The 22,600-nt window shown below is 46.3% G+C and overlaps 1 protein-coding gene across 1 annotated transcript in view; it reads left to right on the top strand.

Annotated features, from left to right (window-relative positions):
• The window catches only part of LOC137427254 (uncharacterized), a 143,245-nt gene that overhangs the window by 25,617 nt on the left and 95,028 nt on the right, over nucleotides 1-22,600 (top strand). Inside the window, exon 2 of the mRNA XM_068116612.2 lies at nucleotides 18,994-19,534. Within this exon, the coding sequence (XP_067972713.2) occupies nucleotides 19,018-19,534 (517 nt within the window). The 5' untranslated portion in view covers nucleotides 18,994-19,017. The remainder of the gene's footprint in view (nucleotides 1-18,993; nucleotides 19,535-22,600) is intronic.

The following is a 22,600-nucleotide window of genomic DNA, read 5'->3' on the forward strand; positions in this document are numbered from 1 at the left end:
ATTCAGCTTTTTCACATGCGGAGTCAGCTGTGTAGCCATTTGAGGTAAGGGAGGGGATGGAGGGGGAACAAACACCAGAAACAGATTTGACCAGATGCCACCAGGATTTGGAAGAGGGAGACAGATAAGAGAGTTCAGTCTTGAGAACGGCGAGATATTGTTTCCTGGCTCTCCTGAGGGTGGACGCACACTTGTTTCGGGCTTTGTGAAAGGAAATGAGATTTCCTTCCGTTGGATTTGCTTTCCAGGAGACTAAGGCAAGTTGTTTCTGGGCAAAAGCCTCACCACAAGAATCCGTGTCCCATGGACGGGAGGAAGGGTATGACAACTGAAGACGAGATGGGATAAATCTGTGCATGAGAGAGAGCAATTTACTTTGGAAGAATTCCCAGGATGAGTTTTATGTCAGAGGTGGTAGAGATGGGAGACCAGTCCAGATGATTGATGGCTGCTTGAAGACCGTGCCAGTTGGCCTGAGTGAAATGCCAGACTCGTCGACGCTGAGGAGGCTCTCTGAGAATGGTCAGAGAGATGTCCACTTTAACAAGCACATGATCAGATGAGCCGATTGGAGCAGAAGAAGAGCAGCAGACATTTTCAGGGAAGTTTGTCATAACCAAGTCCAGAAGAGAAGATGCTCCGTTGACTGAGATCCGGGTCGGGAAATTGACAGATTGTGTCAGTCCCAGTGAGTCGCAGAAGTCCTTTGCTGAGGAGCCATGGCCGGTGAGAGAGGAACCCATACCCAGCCAACTGGCATGGTGACAATTGAAATCACCACATATGAGGAAGAGAGAGTTGGGATGAGTAGATCGAAGTTGGTCCATATAATTATCAGACAGCGAGATGTAGATGGAGTCATCACTGTTTGGTGGACGGTACAACACACATATGAACAAGAGGGGGGAGCGAAGGGGAAGCCGTAGCCAGAGGTATTCCTGGGGGTGAGGTGGAGAGAGTGCAGTGCAGGGCGAGTGAGGAAGAGAGTTTTTGATGAAGATAGCATCCCCACCTCCAGGACGAGGCTCAGGTCTATCATACCGGAGGAGGGAGTAACCTGGGAGAGATACCAAGGAATCAGAGACATCATGAAGGGGGAACGTTTCTGTTAAGCAGATCACGTCTGGTTTGACAGAAGCAACCTGCATGGAGAGATCAGTTAAGTTTGAACGAAGGCCCCGGATGTTTGAGGTCCATACCGTTAATGAGGAGGAAGGGGGGGCATCGGATACAGAACAGGGGGGAGGAAGGGTAGGGTAAGATGTGGAAGAGGTGGAAGAGGTAGGGAGAGCTGTTGAAGGTGTGTCAGAGGTTTCAGAATAGCTCGGAGAAACGGAAGGATGGGGCGGACAAAAGGTTTGATGGTGATTGGGTGAGGCACAATGAGGTGTTATTTGAGGAGGGGGATGAGCGAGGCAGAAGGTTGGGGGAGATGGAGGTGAGAGTTGGAAGGGGGAAGAAGCAGGGAGGACGCTTTGAGGAGGGGTAGTGAGTGGGGGGAAATTGAGAAGAAATGAGGGTGGGGAGATTTGAAGGGGAGGGGCGAGGGGGGAGTTTAGGAGGGAAGGGACAAGGGGAGGGATTTGAAAGGGATGGGATATGGGGGAGATTTGGAGGGGGAGGGGTGAGGGGGGAGTCTAGGAGGGGAGGGGCGAGAGGGAGTCTTGGAGGGGAGGGGTGTGGGTGGAGTTTAGGAGGGAAGGGGCAAGGGGGGAGATTTGAAAGGGATGGGTCATGGGGAAGATTTGGAGGGGAGGGGTGATGGGGAAGATTTGGAGGGGAGGGGTTATGGGGAAGATTTGGAGGGGAGGGGTGAGATTGGATTTTATTTTTAGAAAGTGTACGATTAATGGGAAACGAACATTTATTGCAAAATGAGTTTCTTGTGACCTTCGAGTCAAAAATACGTTTCAGGACGCTGGAGGGAGGATGGAGTGCAGGAGAGTTTAGGGAATGTAGAAAAGAGGCACTGTAAGAGATGGAATTTTTTTTTGGGATGAATAGATTTGGTGAGCAAGTCGAAAGCAGCCTTTTAAAGAAGAAGAAGAAAAAGGTGTTATAATATACGACGGAATCCAGAACTTGAGGGGAAAGTGTAAACATTTTAAGGTTAATAACAGTGAAAACTATCTGGGGAACTGGGGGAGAAACACATGGTCGAAGAACGAACGAACGAATAAGAACGAATAAAAACAATGAATAAGAATAGAGAAGGAATTTTTTATTTTTTTTTGAGTTGAGATTTTTAACAACGATGTAGGCTATGGGGTGAAAAGACTGGGAAAAGCAGAGAACGAAAGTTATTGGAGCACAAACGGCGGACTGCTGAGAGAAAAACAAAGCCTCAAGGTTGGACACTGTACAAGGCCTCAAAAGACACGACATGAATTAACACGACTTTCTATACAGGAATGAAAGATTTGCACCGAAAATCTTCCTCGGGACACACTATACGTACACACACCATAAAATAAATACAGTTATAACGAAAATACAAATGGGAACAATTACTTAACTTCGATTTCGATGGAGAGCGTGGACAGCTGCGAATAAACGAAACCTCGCCGGCCAAGTGTGGTGTTATGTAATGGCAGGACAGGAGCTCAAACTCAAAACCCGAAGATCTTAAGGCAGCCACCTTACCTGTTCAGCCAACACCCGGCTTACTGAACAGACTAGGGAAGTTGGTTCCACAATAGAGAGAAACGAGAAACAAATGAGGGGAGGTGAGCAGTGAGACTGGCTTTTAGGAGATGAACAAGAAAAGGTTCCTGGCACACTGGGTGCACCATGTACAAACGTGGGAGGAACAGAACCAAGAGAGGACAGACATTGCAGGAACAAAAAGGAGACCTCTGGTGGTGGTGATTCCTTTCAGTGTGCTAGTTCATCATGAAACCAGGTGATGAGGATGTTTAAACCAGGTGATGAGGATGTTTAAACCAGGTGATGAGGATGTTTATACCAGGTAATGAGGATTTTTAAACCAGGTGATGAGGATGTTTAAACTAGGCTATGAGAATATTTAAACCAGGTGATGAGGATGTTTAAACCAGGTGATGAGGATGTTTAAACCAGGTGATGAGGATGTTTAAATCAGATGATGAGGATGTTTAAACCAGGTGATGAGGATGTTTACACCAGGCAATGAGGATTTTAAAACTAGGTTATGAGGATATTTAAACCAGGTGATGAGGATGTTTACACCAGGCAATGAGGATTTTTAAACTAGGTTATGAGGATATTTAAACCAGGTGATGAGGATGTTTACACCAGGCAATGAGGATGTTTAAACTAGGTTATGAGGATATTTAAATCAGATGATGAGGATGTTTAAACCAGGTGATGAGGATGTTTACACCAGGCAATGAGGATTTTTAAACTAGGTTATGAGGATATTTAAACCAGGTGATGAGGATGTTTACACCAGGCAATGAGGATGTTTAAACTAGGTTATTAGGATATTTAAATCAGATGATGAGGATGTTTAAACCAGGTGATGATGTTTACACCAGGCAATGAGGATTTTTAAACTAGTTTATGAGGATATTTAAACCAGGTGATGAGGATGTTTAAACTAGGCTATGAGGATATTTAAACCATGTGATGAGGATGTTTAAACTAGGTTATGAGGATATTTAAACCAGGTGATGAGGATGTTTACACCAGGCAATGAGGATTTTTAAACTAGGTTATGAGGATATTTAAACCAGGTGATGAAGATGTTTAAACCAGATTATGAGGATGTTTAAACCAGGTGATGAGGATGTTTAAACTAGGCTATGAGGATATTTAAACCATGTGATGAGGATGTTTAAACTAGGCTATGAGGATATTTAAACCATGTGATGAGGATGTTTAAACTAGGTTATGAGGATATTTAAACCAGGTGATGAGGATGTTTAAACTAGGCTATGAGGATATTTAAACCATGTGATGAGGATGTTTAAACTAGGTTATGAGGATATTTAAACCAGGTGATGAGGATGTTTAAACTAGGCTATGAGGATATTTAAACCATGTGATGAGGATGTTTTAAACCAGGCGATGAGGATGTTTACACCAGGTAATGAGGATTCTTAAACCAGCTGATGAGGATGTTTACACCAGGTAATGAGGATTTTTAAACCAGCTGATGAGGATGTTTAAACCAGGTGATGAGGATGTTTAAACCAGGTGATGAGGATGTTTAAACCAGGTGATTTGTGTGGCAATCATGAGCATGTACCAGACATCATCACTGTATCAAGTCTCACTGACGCTTTATTCAATCTCGCGAGGGTAAGAAAAAGCACAACAATAATAACACAACTGGAAGCTTGCCCATGATCAAGACTTAAGATCTGGTATCAACACAATGAGGATGTTTAAACCAGGACAAAAGACACCTCACCGACATCTAAAATGCAATGACCTGTTGTACATGAAGTCCGGTGTAAACGAAGTCCAGTAAAGATGATGAAGACTCCTCCTGTCATCTCTCCAGCTGTTGGTGAAAGATTTATGGGCGCAGCTTTAAGATGGCGACGAATGCAAAAAGAAGAAGATGTTCTTTGTCGTTCTCGCGGCTGTTTAGCCAAACAAATAAAATGCACTTTATTCAATGGTTCTAATGGTGTCGAATAAAAGTCTCTATTGAATATTGACATATTATTGATCGACTCGTGAATAAAAATGACCCTTGTAAGGAAAAGCGCTGCCACGCTAATTGGCTATGGAAGGATATGCCACTGATTGACTAATCATAGTGTTCACACATTTGCTTTATTACAAATATTAGGAAGATGTGAAGAAAAATTAATGAGTCACTACACCAGCTCCCCCTAGATCGATGACCAAAGAGAGACAATCGATAATGATGTAGACGCCAGCCCTGATGAAATGCCTGCACAAATCTCTTGGGCCAATGGACATGTCTGCCGGAACGAGTTTTCCTCACGTGTTTTTTATTTTATTTTTTTTCTTTTGAATACAGAATCGAGGCTCGTGAAAGAGCCAACATTTATCACACAAACAAATCAAACAGACAAACAAGCAAAGTATATAAAAAGGGGAGCGGAAGACAAGATGGGGAGAAAAGAGGAAGCACATAAAAACAACATTTGAGAGCAGGGACATCAGGAATGTGTGGGAGGGAGAGGGATTGGGGGAAGGCGGCGGGGCAAGGGGGGGGGGGGGTTGGAGAAGTATAAACACAAGGACACCAAGGACTTCCAGGAAAGAGGTTGGTATTTCATAAAAGTGGATTTGGGGTGAAATTAGCGGGGGTAGAAAAGTTCAAGGTTTTGGATGGGGGAAGATAAGAGATGGTGGTGAACAGCTGTTTTAAAGACCTGGAGGGAGGAGTGGGATTGAAGAGAGTGAGGGAGTTTGTTCCAGAGGTGGGAGAAAAGAGGAATGAAGGAGTGAAGGTGAGCAGAGAGTCTTGATTTTGGCAGTTTAACCATAAGAGGGTTGCAGGCAGATCTTGTGCGACCTGTAGGAATATTTGGGGGACAGAGCCCAGAGAGAGCTGGAGGAGCAAGGCCGGAGAGGAGTCGGTAGAAGACAGAAAGACCACCTACCTGCCTGTGGTGAGTAATTGAAAGGCCATCGGAGGTAGCTTCATCGCGGGAGATTCCAATGATTCTGAACGCTTTGGTTTCAAAAGCGTGAAGACGAGCTAGGTGTGAAGCAGGAGCAACAGCCCAGAGGGGAGAGCAGTATTCCATTGAGCTGCGGATGAAAGCCTTTTATGTGGTGAGGAGCTCAGGTGTCCCAAGGAAGGACTTCGCACGACAGAGGATGCCCAGTCGGCAACTGGCTTTGGAGGCCAGATATGAAATGTGGTTTTCCCAGCAAAGATCATGTCGATAGTGAGACCCAAAAGCTTGCGTGACAGAACATCTTGGAGAGGATTGTTCAGAAAGTGGATGGGAGGGTTGTCCAGTCGGTCCTTTCGGAGAGGCATCGTAAGAGTGTGAGATTTGTCAGGATTGAAAGACATGTTCCACTTGTTTGCCCAGTCTGTGATTTTGTCCAGGTCTGCAGAGAGTGAGGAGGCTGCAGACTGTCGATCTGAGGGATGAGGAATGGAGCGGCAGAGAGTGGAGTCATCAGCAAAGAGACAGAGAGGATTTTCAAGAGAGTCAGAGAGATCACTGATGAAGACCAGAAAAAGCACAGGGCCCAGAACACTGCCTTGGGGAACTCCAGCCTGAACAGGAGGAGGAGATGAGAGAAACCCATTCAGGGCCACATGTTGACTACGACTAGAGAGGAAGTCCGCCAGCCATGCGTGGAGATTTCCATGGATACCAAAGGAGGAGGGTTTGGTGAGCAGAGCGGGGTGGCAGACCGCATCGAAGGTACGTGATATGTCAAGGGAGACAGCTCTAATTTCCTGTTTGGCATTGAGGACCTCCATCCATTGTTGAGACAGCAGAAGCAGCATGTCCAGAGTAGAGTGACCTGGTCTGAAACCAAATTGATGATCAGAGATCAAGCCATTGGAGAAGAGGAAAGATTTCATATCCGAAGCAATGATGGATTCCATGACCTTGCTGATAATTTGGAGAAGGTTGATTGGTCTGTAGTTGCTAGGATCTGTTTTTGCACATTTTTTGTGTAAAGTGGTGATGTTGGCTGATTTCCAAGCAGATGGCAGATGACCTTGAGCAAAAGAGGGCGAAGAGAACAGAGAAAGGGAGTGAAAGAGCAGAAGAACAGGATTTGAGGATCCGTGGGCTGATGCCGTCAGGTCCAGTTGCAGAATCAGAGTCGAGGTTTGACAGAAACTTTTCCACCTTGTCAGGAGGAAAGGACACAGAGTCCAGGAGCAGCTGGGTATGACTGGGTACGGTGGGTACAGAGAGGGATGGGTTTGGGACACAAGATTTAGATGCAAACACAGAGTTGAGGCATTCAGCTTTTTCACGTGTGGCGTCAGCTGTGTAGCCATTTGAGGTAAGGGAGGGGATGGAGGGGGAACAAACACCAGAAACAGATTTGACCAGATGCCACCAGGATTTGGAAGAGGGAGACAGATAAGAGAGTTCGGTCTTGAGAACGGAGAGATATTGTTTCCTCGCTCGCCTGAGGGTGGACACACACTTGTTTCGGGCTTTGTGAAAGGAAATGAGATTTCCTTCCGTTGGATTTGCTTTCCAGGAAACGAAGGCGAGTTGTTTCTGGGCAACAGCCTCACCGCAAGATTCCGTGTACCATGGGCGGGAGGAAGGGTATGACAACTGAAGACGAGATGGGATAAATCTGTGCATGAGAGAGAGCAATTTACTTTGGAAGAATTCCCAGAATGAGTTGGTTTCAGAGGCGGTAGAGATGGGAGACCAGTCCAGATGATTGATGGCTGCTTGGAGACCGTGCCAGTTGGCCTGAGTGAAATGCCAGACTCGTCGACGCTGAGGAGGCTCCCTGAGAATGGTCAGAGAGATGTCCACTTTAACAAGCACATGATCAGATGAGCCGATTGGAGCAGAAGAAGAGCAGCAGACATTTTCAGGGAAGTTAGTCATAACCAAGTCCAGAAGAGAAGATGCTCCGTTGACTGACGTTGACTGACTCAGTCCCAGTGAGTCGCAAAAGTCCTTTGCTGAGGAGCCATGGCTGGTGAGAGAGGTACCCACACCCAGCCAACTGGCATGGTGACAATTGAAATCACCACATATGAGGAAGAGAGAGTTGGGATGAGTAGATATGAGTTGGTCCATATTATCAGACAGCGAGATGTAGATGGAGTCATCACTGTTTGGTGGACGGTATAACACACATATGAACAAGAGGTGGGAGCGAAGGGGAAGCCGTAGCCAGAGGTATTCCTGGGGGTGAGATGGAGAGAGGGCAGTGCAGGGCGAGTGAGAAAGAGAGTTTTTGATAAAGAGAGCAACCCCACCTCCAGGACGAGGCTCAGGTCTATCATACCGGAGGAGGGAGTAACCCGGGAGAGATACTAAGGAATCAGAGACATCATGAAGGAGGAAAGTTTCTGTTAAGCAGATCACGTCTGGTTTGTCAGAAGCAACCTGTATAGAGAGATCAGTTAATTTTGAACGAAGTCCCCGGATGTTTGAGGTCCATACCGTTAATGAAGGGGAAGGGGGAGCATCAGATACAGAACGGGGGGGGGGGGGGGTACGGTAGGATGTGGAAGAGGAGGAAGAGGTAGGGAGAGTTGTTGAAGGTGTGTCAGAGATTTCAGAATAGCTCGGAGAAAGGGAAGGATGGGGCGGACAAAAAGTTTGATGGTGATTGGGTGAGGTACAGTGAGGTGTTATTTGAGGAGGGGGAAGAGCGATGCAGAAGGTGGGGGAAGATGGAGGTGAGAGTTGGAAGGGGGAAGAAGCGGGGAAGACGCTTTGAGGAGGAGGGGTAAGAGGGGGGAAATGGAGAATAAATGAGGGTGGAGAGATTTGAAGGGGAGGGGTGAGGGGGGAGTTTATGAGGGGAGGGGTTGGGGCGGGAGTTTTAGAGGGAAGGGACAAGGGGAGGGATTTGAAAGGGATGGGAGATGGGGGAGATTTTGAGGGGAGGGGTGAGAGGGGAGTCTAGAAGGGGAAGGTGTGGGGGGAGGTTAGGAGGGAAGGGGCAAGGGGGGAGATTTGAAAGGGATGGGTGATGGGGAGGATTTGCAGGGGAGGGGCAAGGGGGAAGATTTGAAAGGGATGGGTGATGGGGAGGATTTGGAGGGGAGGGTTGATGGGGAAGTTTTGGAGGGGAGGGGTGATGGGGAAGATTTGGAGGGGAGGGGTGAGAATGGATTTTCGAAAGTGTACGATTAATGGGAAACAAACATTTATTGAAAAATGAGTTTCTTGTGACCTTCGAGTTAAAAATACGTTTACGGACGCTGGAGGAGGGGGGGGGGGGGGGGGGGAGTGGAGTGCAGGAGAGTTTCGGGAATGTATGAAAGAGGCACTTTAAGGGATGGAATTTTTTTTTTTGGGAATGAATACATTTGGTGAGCAAGTTGAAAGCAACCTTTTAAAGAAGAAGAAGAAAAAGGTGTTATAATATACGACAGAATACAGTACTTCAGGGGAAAGTTTAAACATTTTAAAGTTTAACAGTGAAAACTATCTGGGGAAATGGGGGTGAAACACATGGTCGAAGAACGAACGAACAAATAAGAACAACGAATAAACAAATAAGAACAACAAATAAGAACAGAGAAGGCAATGTTTTTTTGGTTTGGTTTTTTTTGAGCTGAGATTTTAAACAAGGAAGTATGGGGTGAAAAGACTGGGAAAAACAGAGAATGAAAGTTATTGGAGCACAATCGACGGACCACTGGGAGAAAAACAAAGCCTCAAGGTAGGACACGGTAGGCATACAAGGCCTCAAAAGACACGACACGAATTAACACGATTTTCTGTACAGGTATGAAAGATTAACACCGAGAATTTTCCTAGGGACCCACTGTAGGTACACACATCATAAAATAAATGCAGTTTTGACGAAAATACAAATGGGAACAATTACTTAACTTCGATAGCGTGGAGAGCGTGGACAGCTTCGAAAAAACGTAACCTTGCCTGTAAGACCGGAAGCGGAGGTGCAAAGCGGGTGATGCAGTTGCTGGTGGCAAAGTTGGTGATGCAGTTGTTAATGGCAAAGCCGGTGATGCAGTTGCTGGTGGCCAAGCCGGTGATGCAGTTGTTGGTGGCAAAGCGGCTGATGCAGGTTGCAGTTGTTGGTGGCAAATTCGGTGTTGCAGTTGTTGGTGGCAAAGCCGGTGATGCAGTTGTTGGTGGCAAAGCCGGTGATGCAGGTTGCAGTTGCTGGTGGCAAAGCCGGTGATGCAGTTGTTGGTGGCAAAGCGGCTGATGCAGATTGCAGTTGTTGGTGGCAAAGCGAGTGATGCAGTTGTTGGTGGCAAATTTGGTGTTGCAGTTGTTGGTGGCAAAGCCGGTGATGCAGTTGTTGGTGGGAAAGCCGGTGATGCAGGTTGCAGTTGTTGGTGGCAAATCCGGTGATGCAGTTGTTTGTGGCAAAGCCGGTGATGCAGTTGTTGGTGGCAAAGCCGGTGATGCAGGTTGCAGTTGTTGGTGGCAAAGCCGGTGATGCAGGTTGCAGTTGTTGGTGGCAAAGCCGGTGATGCAGTTGTTTGCGGCAAAGCCGGTGATGCAGGTTGCAGTTGTTGGTGGCAAAGCGGGTGATGCAGTTGCTGTTGGCAAAGCCGGTGATGCAGTTGTTGGTGGCAAAGCCGGTGATGCAGGTTGCAGTTGTTCATGGCAAAGCCGGTGATGCAGGTTGCAGTTGTTGGTGGCAAAGCCAGTGATGCAGTTGTTTGTGGCAAAGCCGGTGATGCAGGTTGCAGTTGTCAGTGGCAAAGCGGGTGATGCAGTTTAGGTGGCAAATTCGGTGTTGCAGTTGTTGGTGGCAAAGCCGGTTATGCAGTTGTTGGTGGCAAAGCCAGTGATGCAGGTTGCAGTTGTTGGTGGCAATGCCGGTGATGCAGTTGTTGGTGTCAAAGCCAGTGATGCAGTTGTTGGTGGCAAAGCCGGTGATGCAGTTGTTGGTGGCAAAGCCGGTGATGCAGGTTGCAGTTGTTGGTGGCAAAGCCGGTGATGCAGGTTGCAGTTGATGGTGGCAAAGCCGGTGATGCAGGTTGCAGTTGTTGGTGGTAAAGCCGGTGATGCAGGTTGCAGTTGTTGGTGGCAAAGCCTGTGATGCAGTTGTTGGTGGCAAAGCCGGTGATGCAGTTGTTGGTGGCAAAGCCGGTGATGCAGTTGTTGTTGGCAAAGCCGGTGATGCAGTTGTTGGTGGCAAAGCCGGTGATGCAGGTTGCAGTTGTTGGTGGCAAAGCGGGTGATGCAATTGTTGGTGGCAAATTCGGTGTTGCAGTTGTTGGTGGCAAAGCCGGTGATGCAGATCTCGATGGGGCTGCGCTGAACTTGGTGCTGTTGTGTGTCGGCTCACAGGAACAGTGGCGGTCGATGTAGCCGGAGTTTGTTTTGCTCTTGCAATCGGATGAGTCATATCAGGCTCTTTATACATGTAGGCGACCTTGAGTGTGTCTAAACTGACCGTTTCACTTACCATTAAAATCAAGGATGAAGTACATGGTAATGTCCTTTCTTGTAATGACTCAAAAAGGGCCGTGGTAAGGAGGTTGCAGATATGTCCTGACAGTGTCGTCATGTCCAATAACATAGGTACTTGACAAAATATCCTGATGGTATCTCAAGATGTATGCATCTCTACTGAACCCTGGGAGAGATGTGATGTAGCTCATTCATTTCCTTCACAGTTTGTCCACATAATTGCTCAGGTCCAAACTGGCATGAATGTTATTTCAACAAATTGCGCAGGGAGACGAAGTGTACATTCCAAAACTAACTCGGCTGTGCTGCAACCCAGATCAGCTTTCACCACGGCACGAATTTCCAAGAGCAAGCCACCAGTAGGTTTTCCATCCAGCATCCTTTTTCCATGTGGGTGTGATTGTGCTCTGAGTGAGGAGTTAAGCTGTCAATGCAACCATTCAACAAGCCCGTTTGCAGCGGGGTGGTGAGAATTAGTTCTGGTGTGTTTACTTCCAAGTAACTCGGTCAGCATTTTGAAAATGCCATGGCTCCTCAGCAAAGGACCTCTGCGACTCACTGGGACCGACACAATCTGTCAATTTCCCGACCCGGATCTCAGTCAACGGAGCATCTTCTCTTCTGGACTTGGTTATGAGTATGACTAACTTTCCTGAAAAATGTCTGCTGCTCTTATTCTGCTCCAATCGGCTCATCTGATAATGTGCTTGTTAAAGTAGACATCTCTCTGACCATTCTCAGAGAGCCTCCTCAGTGTCGACGAGTCTGGCATTTCACTCAGGCCAACTGGCACAGTGGCACGGTCTTCAAGCAGCCATCAATCATCTGGACTGATCTCCCATCTCTACCACCTCTGACATCAACTCATCCTGGGAATTCTTCCAAAGTAAATTGCTCTCTCTCATGCACAGATTTATCCCATCTTGTCTTCAGTTGTCATACCCTTCCTCCCGTCCATGGTACACGGAATCTTGAGGTGAGGCTGTTGCCCAGAAACAACTTGCCTTCGTTTCCTGGAAAGCAAATTCAACGGAAGGAAATCTCATTTCCTTTCACAAAGCTCGAAACAAGTGTGTGTCCACTGTCCACCCTCAGGAGAGCCAGGAAACAATATCTCTCCGTTCTCAAGACCGAACGCTCTTATCTTTCTCCCTCTTCCAAATCCTGGTGGCGTCTGGTCAAATCTGTTTCTGGTGTTTGTTCCCCCTCCATCCCCTCCCTTACCTCAAATGGCTACACAGCTGACTCCGCACATGAAAAAGCTGAATGCCTCAACTCTGTGTTTGCCTCTAAATCTTGTGTCCCAGACCCATCCCTCTCTGTACCCACCGCACCCAGTCGTACCCAGCTGCTCCTGGACTCTGTGTCCTTTCCTCCTGACAAGGTGGAAAAGTTTCTGTCAACCCTCGACTCTGATTCTGCAACTGGACCTGACGGCATCAGCCCACGGGTCCTAAAATCCTGTTCTTCCGCTCTTTCACTCCCTCTCTCTGTTCTCTTCATCCTCTCTTTTGCTCAAGGTCATCTGCCATCTGCTTGGAAATCAGCCAACATCACCGCTTTACACAAAAAATGTGCAAAAACAGATCCTAGCAACTACAGACCAATCAGCCTTCTCCCAATTATGAGCAAAGTCATGGAATCCATCATTGCTTCGGATATGAAATCTTTCCTCTTCTCCAATGGCTTGATCTCTGATCATCAATTTGGTTTCAGACCAGGTCACTCTACTCTGGACATGCTGCTTCTGCTGTCTCAACAATGGATGGAGGTCCTTAATGCCAAACAGGAAATCAGAGCTGTCTTCCTTGACATATCACTTGCCTTCGATACGGTCTGGCACCCCGCTCTGCTCACCAAACTCTCCTCCTTTGGTATCCATGAAAATCTCCACGCATGTCTGGCGGACTTCCTCTATAGTCGTAGTCAACGTGTGGCCCTGAATTGGTTTCTCTCATCTCCTCTTCCTGTTCAGGCTGGAGTTCCCCACGGCAGTGTTCTGGGCCCTGTGCTTTTTCTGGTCTTCATCAATGATCTCTCCGACTCTCTTGAAAATCCTCTCTATCTCTTTGCTGATGACTCCACTATCTGCCGCTCCATTCCTCATCCCTCAGATCGGCAGTCTGCAGCCTCCTCACTCTCTGCAGTCCTGGACAAAATCACAGACTGGTCAAACAAGTGGAACATGTCTTTCAATCCTGAGAAATCTCACACTCTTACTATGTCTCTCCGAAAAGACCGACTGGACAACCCTCCCATCTACTTTCTCAACAATCCTCTCCAAGTTGTTCTATCACTAAAGCTTTTGGGTCTCATTATCTGCTATGATCTTTCCTGGGAAAACCACATTTCCAAGCTGGCCTCAAAAGCCAGTCGCCGACTGAGCAGCCTCCATCGTGCGAAGTCCTTCCTTGGCACACCTGAGCTCCTCACCACATACAAGGCTTTCATCTACAGCTCAATGGAATGCTGTTCTCCCCTCTGGGCCGGTGTTCCTGCCTCACACCGAGCTCGGCTTCACGCTGTTGAAACCAAAGCTTTCAGAAACATTGGAATCTCCCGTGATGAAGCTAACTCCAAGGGCCTTTCACTCACTCACCGCAGGCAGGTCGGTGGTCTTTGTTTTCTACCGACTCCTCTCCGGCCTTGCTCCCCCAGCTCTCTCTGGGCAATGTCCCCCAAATATTCCTGCAGGTCGCACAAGATCTGCTTGCAACCCTCTTCTGGTGAAATTGCCAAAATCAAGACTCTCTATTCACCTTCACCACTTCATTCCTCTTTTCTCCCGCCTCTGGAACAAACTCCCTCACTCTCTTCAATCCCACTCCACCCTCCAGGTCTTTAAAACAGCTGTTCACCACCATCTCTTATCTTCCCCCATCCAAAACCTTGATCTCTTCTACCCCCGCTAATTTCACCCCAAATCCACTTTTCTGAAATACCAACTTCTTTCCTGGAAGTTCTAGCTGCGTCCATGTGTTTTATACGTCTGGCATGATGTTTTTATACGTTTTATACGTTTTAGACGTCTGTGCTTTGATGTTGACAAATGGTGTGCTTTGATGTGGACAAATGGTGTGCTTTTATGTGGACAAATGGTGTGCTTTGATGTGGACAAATGGTGTGCTTTGATGTGGACAAATGGTGTGCTTTGATGTGGACAAATGGTGTGCTTTGATGTGGACAAATGGTGTGGTTTGATATTGACAAATGGTGTGGTTTGATTTGGACAAATGGTGTGGTTTGATGTGGACAAATGGTGTGGTTTGATGTTGACAAATGGTGTGGTTTGATGTTGACAAATGATGTGGTTTGATGTTGACAAATGGTGTACTTTGATGTGGACAAATGGTGTGCTTTGATGTGGACAAATGGTGTGGTTTGATGTTGACAAATGATGTGGTTTGATGTTGACAAATGGTGTGGTTTGATGTTGACAAATGATGTGGTTTGATTTTGCAAATGGTGTACTTTGATGTGGACAAATGGTGTGGTTTGATGTTGACAAATGGTGTGGTTTGATGTGGACAAATGGTGTGGTTTGATGTGGACAAATGGTGTGGTTTGATGTTGACAAATGGTGTGGTTTGATGTTGACAAATGATGTGGTTTGATGTTGACAAATGGTGTGCTTTGATGTGGACAAATGGTGTGCTTTGATGTGGACAAATGGTGTGGTTTGATGTTGACAAATGATGTGGTTTGATGTTGACAAATGGTGTGGTTTGATGTTGACAAATGATGTGGTTTGATTTTGCAAATGGTGTACTTTGATGTGGACAAATGGTGTGCTTTGATGTTGACAAATGGTGTACTTTGATGTGGACAAATGGTGTGGTTTGATGTTGACAAATGGTGTGCTTTGATGTGGACAAATGGTGTGGTTTGATGTTGACAAATGGTGTGGTTTGATGTTGACAAATGGTGTGGTTTGATGTTGACAAATGGTGTGGTTTGATGTTGACAAATAGGGTGGTTTGATGTTGACAAATGGTGTGGTTTGATGTTGACAAATGGTGTGGTTTGATGTGGACAAATGGTGTGGTTTGATGTTGACAAATGGTGTGGTTTGATGTGGACAAATGGTGTGGTTTGATGTGGACAAATGGTGTGGTTTGATGTGGGCAAATGGTGTGGTTTGATGTTGACAAATGGTGTGGTTTGATGTTGACAAATGGTGTGGTTTGATGTTGACAAATGGTGTGGTTTGATGTTGACAAATGGTGTGGTTTGATGTGGACAAATGGTGTGCTTTGATGTGGACAAATGGTGTGGTTTGATGTGGACAAATGGTGTGGTTTGATGTGGACAAATGGTGTGGTTTGATGTTGACAAATGGTGTGGTTTGATGTTGACAAATGGTGTGGTTTGATGTTGACAAATGGTATGGTTTGATGTTGACAAATGGTGTACTTTGATGTTGACAAATGGTGTGGTTTGATGTGGCCAAATGGTGTGCTTTGATGTGGACAAATGGTGTGCTTTGATGTGGACAAATGGTGTGGTTTGATGTTGACAAATGGTGTGGTTTGATGTTGACAAATGGTGTGGTTTGATGTTGACAAATGGTGTGGTTTGATGTTGACAAATGGTGTGGTTTGATGTTGACAAATGGTGTGGTTTGATGTTGACAAATGGTGTGGTTTGATGTGGACAAATGGTGTGCTTTGATGTGGACAAATGGTGTGGTTTTATGTGGACAAATGGTGTGGTTTGATGTGGACAAATGGTGTGCTTTGATGTGGACAAATGGTGTGCTTTGATGAGGACAAATGGTGTGCTTTGATGTGGACAAATGGTGTGGTTTGATGTTGACAAATGGTGTGGTTTGATGTTGACAAATGGTGTGGTTTGATGTTGACAAATGGTGTGGTTTGATGTTGACAAATGGTGTGGTTTGATGTTGACAAATGGTGTACTTTGATGTGGACAAATGGTGTGCTTTGATGTGGACAAATGGTGTGCTTTGATGTGGACAAATGGTGTGCTTTGATGTGGACAAATGGTGTGCTTTGATGTGGACAAATGGTGTGGTTTGATGTTGACAAATGGTGTGGTTTGATGTTGACAAATGGTGTGGTTTGATGTTGACAAATGGTGTGGTTTGATGTTGACAAATGGTGTGGTTTGATGTTGACAAATGGTGTGGTTTGATGTTGACAAATGGTGTGGTTTGATGTTGACAAATGGTGTGGTTTGATGTGGACAAATGGTGTGGTTTGATGTTGACAAATGGTGTACTTTGATGTGGACAAATGGTGTGGTTTGATGTTGACAAATGGTGTGGTTTGATGTTGACAAATGGTGTGGTTTGATGTTGACAAATGGTGTGGTTTGATGTTGACAAATGGTGTGGTTTGATGTTGACAAATGGTGTGGTTTGATGTTGACAAATGGTGTGGTTTGATGTTGACAAATGGTGTGGTTTGATGTTGACAAATGGTGTACTTTGATGTGGACAAATGGTGTGCTTTGATGTTGACAAATGGTGTGGTTTGATGTGGACAAATGGTGTGGTTTGATGTTGACAAATGGTGTGGTTTGATGTTGACAAATGGTGTGGTTTGATGTTGACAAATGGTGTGGTTTGATGTTGACAAATGGTGTGGTTTGATGTTGACAAATGGTGTGGTTTGATGTTGACAAATGGTGTGGTTTGATGTTGACAAATGGTGTGGTTTGATGTTGACAAATGGTGTGGTTTGATGTTGACAAATGGTGTGGTTTGATGTTGACAAATGGTGTGGTTTGATGTTGACAAATGGTGTACTTTGATGTGGACAAATGGTGTGGTTTGATGTTGACAAATGGTGTGCTTTGATGTGGACAAATGGTGTGGTTTGATGTTGACAAATGGTGTGGTTTGATGTTGACAAATGGTGTGGTTTGATGTTGACAAATGGTGTGGTTTGATGTTGACAAATGGTGTGGTTTGATGTGGACAAATGGTGTGGTTTGATGTTGACAAATGGTGTGGTTTGATGTTGACAAATGGTGTGGTTTGATGTTGACAAATGGTGTGGTTTGATGTTGACAAATGGTGTGGTTTGATGTTGACAAATGGTGTGGTTTGATGTTGACAAATGGTGTGGTTTGATGTTGACAAATGGTGTGGTTTGATGTTGACAAATGGTGTGGTTTGATGTTGACAAATGGTGTGGTTTGATGTTGACAAATGGTGTGGTTTGATGTTGACAAATGGTGTGGTTTGATGTGGACAAATGGTGTGGTTTGATGTTGACAAATGGTGTGGTTTGATGTTGACAAATGGTGTGGTTTGATGTTGACAAATGGTGTGGTTTGATGTTGACAAATGGTGTGCTTTGATGTGGACAAATGGTGTGCTTTGATGTTGGCAAATGGTGTGGTTTGATGTTGACAAATGGTGTGGTTTGATGTTGACAAATGGTGTGGTTTGATGTTGACAAATGGTGTGGTTTGATGTTGACAAATGGTGTGGTTTGATGTTGACAAATGGTGTGGTTTGATGTTGACAAATGGTGTACTTTGATGTGGACAAATGGTGTGGTTTGATGTTGACAAATGGTGTGCTTTGATGTGGACAAATGGTGTGGTTTGATGTTGACAAATGGTGTGGTTTGATGTTGACAAATGGTGTGGTTTGATGTTGACAAATGGTGTGGTTTGATGTGGACAAATGGTGTGGTTTGATGTTGACAAATGGTGTGGTTTGATGTTGACAAATGGTGTGGTTTGATGTTGACAAATGGTGTGGTTTGATGTTGACAAATGGTGTGGTTTGATGTTGACAAATGGTGTGGTTTGATGTTGACAAATGGTGTGGTTTGATGTTGACAAATGGTGTGGTTTGATGTTGACAAATGGTGTGGTTTGATGTTGACAAATGGTGTGGTTTGATGTTGACAAATGGTGTGGTTTGATGTTGACAAATGGTGTGGTTTGATGTTGACAAATGGCGTGGTTTGATGTTGACAAATGGTGTGGTTTGATGTTGACAAATGGTGTGGTTTGATGTTGACAAATGGTGTGCTTTGATGTGGACAAATGGTGTGCTTTGATGTTGACAAATGGTGTACTTTGATGTGGACAAATGGTGTGGTTTGATGTTGACAAATGGTGTGCTTTGATGTGGACAAATGGTGTGGTTTGATGTTGACAAATGGTGTGCTTTGATGTGGACAAATGGTGTGGTTTGATGTTGACAAATGGTGTGCTTTGATGTGGACAAATGGTGTGGTTTGATGTGGACAAATGGTGTGCTTTGATGTTGACAAATGGTGTGGTTTGATGTGGACAAATGGTGTGCTTTGATGTGGACAAATGGTGTGGTTTGATGTGGACAAATGGTGTGGTTTGATGTTGACAAATGGTGTGGTTTGATGTTGACAAATGGTGTGGTGTGATGTGGACAAATGGTGTGGTTTGATGTTGACAAATGGTGTGGTTTGATGTTGACAAATGGTGTGGTTTGATGTTGACAAATGGTGTGGTTTGATGTTGACAAATGGTGTGGTTTGATGTTGACAAATGGTGTGGTTTGATGTTGACAAATGGTGTGCTTTGATGTGGACAAATGGTGTGCTTTGATGTGGACAAATGGTGTGGTTTGATGTTGACAAATGGTGTGGTTTGATGTTGACAAATGGTGTGGTTTGATGTTGACAAATGGTGTGGTTTGATGTTGACAAATGGTGTGCTTCGATGTTGACAAATGGTGTGCTTCGATGTTGACAAATGGTGTACTTTGATGTTGACAAATGGTGTGGTTTGATGTTGACAAATGGTGTGCTTCGATGTTGACAAATGGTGTGCTTCGATGTTGACAAATGGTGTGCTTCGATGTTGACAAATAGTGTGCTTCGATGTTGACAAATGGTGTGCTTCGATGTTGACAAATGGTGTGCTTCGATGTTGACAAATGGAATATTTTAAATCTTCTCACACTCATGTCTGTCTCTTCCTGCTTCAGTCCGCAGATCCTGCGCTGGAGGAAATGAATGGGTCTCTGGAAGAAAAGGAACACAGAGAAGAGATGGTGGAAAAAGGAGATGGACAATGTGGGGGAAAGCAGACAACACACAAAAGAGCAGAAATGAAAGAGAAGGAAAGGGTGAAGAAGGAAGAACGTGATGAAGGGGAGACAAAAAAGATGAAAGAAGAGGAGGATATGTTGATGGAACTGAAGGGAAATCGTGAATCTGTGATACAACAAGAATTGGCAAAAGGAAATGAAATTGGAAAGAATCCGGGTGGGATAAAGATGGACGCGACTAGTGACAAAGGAGGAAAGCAAAAGGCAGTGAAAATGTTGGCAACTATGGGAGAAAAGTCTGGAAGGTTGGAAGACAGTGCTGGGAAGAGTCTGGTAGGAGGTAGTAAGGCGAAGAAGGAAGGAATGGGACAAGAGAGTGAAGATGGAAAGATTAGTGATGAAGGACTAGAAAGACACAATGAAGAAGCTGGAGATGTTTTGGAACCACAGAAAACCAAGTGTTGTGGTAAGAATACAGGTGAGTTTGGGGCATGTAGGTGTCGTGTGGTACACATCATATGCTTTCAGCTACTCAGGAATTCCTTCCGGTTCCGGTTCCCCAGGTGAGGTTGTGTCGTCGTCAGAGCTCGTCCACGTCGATCAAGGTTAAGTTGTAATTTGCTCAAAGTTAAGAATTTAATTTGGCTGTGTATGTGTCTATTGTGTTTCTGGTTCGATCATGTTTCGCATTTCGTGCAAATTTGTGTATTAGTCAGTCAGTTTGGTCGTTCAGGCCTGCCCAGTCACGTTGTATGGATTTGTTATTCACTTCCATTCTCTCTCTGGATTACCTTTTTTTTTTCACCCCCTAAACTCTTACCCTTTGTTTGATGTCTTGATTACAAAAAGAAAATAATAATAATTACCTTCTCTCCTCGAGGTCTCCCCTCCCTTCATCCCTTCATCCCTTCATCCCTTCCTCCCTCCCACCCTGCCTCCCACCCTTCCTCCCACCCTTCCTCCCACCCTTCCTCCCATCCTGCCTCCCATCCTGCCTCCCATCCTTCCTCCCACCCTGCCTCCAATCCTGCCTCCCATCCTTCCTCCCATCCTGCCTCCCATCCTGCCTCCCATCCTTCCTCCCACCCTGCCTCCAATCCTGCCTCCCATCCTTCCTCCCATCCTGCCTCCCATCCTGCCTCCCATCCTTCCTCCCACCCTGCCTCCAATCCTGCCTCCCATCCTTCCTCCCATCCTGCCTCCCATCCTTCCTCCCACCCTGCCTCCCATCCTTCCTCCCACCCTGCCTCCAATCCTTCCTCCCACCCTGCCTCCCACCCTGCCTCCCATCCTTCCTCCCATCCTTCCTCCCATCCTTCCTCCCACCCTGCCTCCCATCCTTCCTCCAATCCTCCCTCCCACCCTTCCTCCCACCCTGCCTCCCACCCTGCCTCCCATCCTTCCTCCCACCCTGCCTCCCATCCTTCCTCCCACCCTGCCTCCCACCCTGCCTCCCATCCTTCCTCCCACCCTGCCTCCCATCCTTCCTCCCACCCTGCCTCCCACCCTGCCTCCCATCCTTCCTCCCACCCTGCCTCCCATCCTTCCTCCCACCCTGCCTCCAATCCTTCCTCCCACCCGGCCTCCCACCCTGCCTCCCATCCTTCCTCCCATCCTTCCTCCCACCCTGACTCCCACCCTGCCTCCAATCCTTCCTCCCATCCTTCCTCCCACCCTGCCTCCCATCCTTCCTCCAATCCTTCCTCCCACCCTGCCTCCCATCCTTCCTCCCACCCTGCCTCCCATCCTTCCTCCCATCCTTCCTCCCACCCTGCCTCCAATCCTTCCTCCCACCCATTCTCCCATCCTTTTTTTTTTTTTGGGGGGATACAGAATCGAGGCTCGTGAAAGAGTTAACATTTATCAAACAAACCAATCAAACAAACAAGCAAACAAAGTATATAAAAAGGGGAGCGGTAGACAATATGGGGAGAGAAGGGGAAGCACATAAACACAACATTTGAGAGCAGAGACATCAGGAATGTGTGGGAGGGAGAAGTATAAACACAAGGACACCAAGGACTTCCAGGAAAGAAGTTGGTATTTCAAAAAAGTGGATTTGGGGTGAAATTAGCAGGGGTAGAAAAGATCAAGGTTTTGGATGGGGAAGATAAGAGATGGTGGTGAACAGCTGTTTTAAATACCTGGAGGGAGGAGTGGGATTGAAGAGAGTGAGGGAGTTTGTTCCAGAGGCGGGAGAAAAGAGGAATGAAAGAGTGAAGGTGAACAGAGAGTCTTGATTTTGGCAGTTTAGCCATAAGAGGGTTGCAGGCAGATCTTGTGCGACCTGTAGGAATATTTGGGGGACAGAGCCCAGAGAGAGCTGGGGTGGCAAGGCCAGAGATGAGTCGGTAGAAGACGGAAAGACCACCAACCTGCCTGTGGTGAGTGAGTGAAAGGCCCTCAGAGTTAGCTTCATCGTGGGAGATTCCAATGATTCTGAACGCTTTGGTTTCAACAGCATGAAGACGAGCTAGGTGTGAGGCAGGAGCACCACCCCAGAGGGGAGAGCAGTATTCCATTGAGCTGCAGATGAAAGCCTTATATGTGGCGAGGAGCTCAGGTGTGCCAAGGAAGGACTTCTTCGCACGACGGAGGATGCCCAGTCGGTGACTGGCTTTGGAGGCCAGATTGGAAATGTGGTTTTCCCAGGAAAGATCATGGCAGATAGTGAGACCCAAAAGCTGTGCCTCATCCCATCAAGATCAAACCTTTTGTCCTCCTCATCCTTCCTCTTCTCTTAACTCTTCTGCAATCTCTGACATTATCAACAGGTCTCCCTACCTCACCCTTCATCTTACCCTCTCCCTCCCCTCCCCAGTCCTGCACCCGATGCCCCCCCCTCCCTCTTCCTTGATGGTATGGATTTCAAACATCCGTGGCCTTTGCTCAAACCTGACTGATCTCTCAATACAGGTTGCTTCTGACAAACCAGACTTGATCTGCTTAACAGAAACCTTGCTGCTTCAAGATGTCTCTGATTCCTTAATATCCTCCCTGGTTACTCCCTCCTCCAGCTAGCTGGGTGTGGGTACATCTCTCACCAGCGATGGCCCCTCAGCAAAGGACTTCTGCGACTCACTAGGACTGACATAATCTGTCAATTTCCGATCCGGATCTCGCTCAACGGTACATCATCTCTTCTAGACTTGTTTATGACAAACTTCCCTGCAAATGTCTGCTCTTCTTCTTTTGCTCCAATCGGTTCTTCTGATCATGTGCTTGTTAAAGTGGACATCTCTCTGACCATTCTCAGAGAGCCTCCTCAGGGCCGACGTGTCTGGCATTTCACTCAGGCTGACTGGCACAGTCTTCAAGCAGCCATCAATCATCTGGACTGGTCTCCCATCTCCACAGCCTCTGACATCAACTCTTCCTGGGAATTCTTCCAAAGCAAACTGCTCTCTCTCATGCACAGATTTATCCCATCTCGTCTTCAGTTGTCATACCCTTCCTCCCGTCCATGGTACACTGATTCTTGTGGTGAGCCAGTTGCCCTGAAACAACTTGCCTTCCATTCATGGAAGGCAAATCCAACGGAAGA

The sequence above is a fragment of the Myxine glutinosa genome, chromosome 5 (assembly GCF_964187855.1).
Source record: "Myxine glutinosa chromosome 5, kmMyxGlut1.1, whole genome shotgun sequence".
Lineage (NCBI taxonomy): Eukaryota > Metazoa > Chordata > Myxini > Myxiniformes > Myxinidae > Myxine > Myxine glutinosa.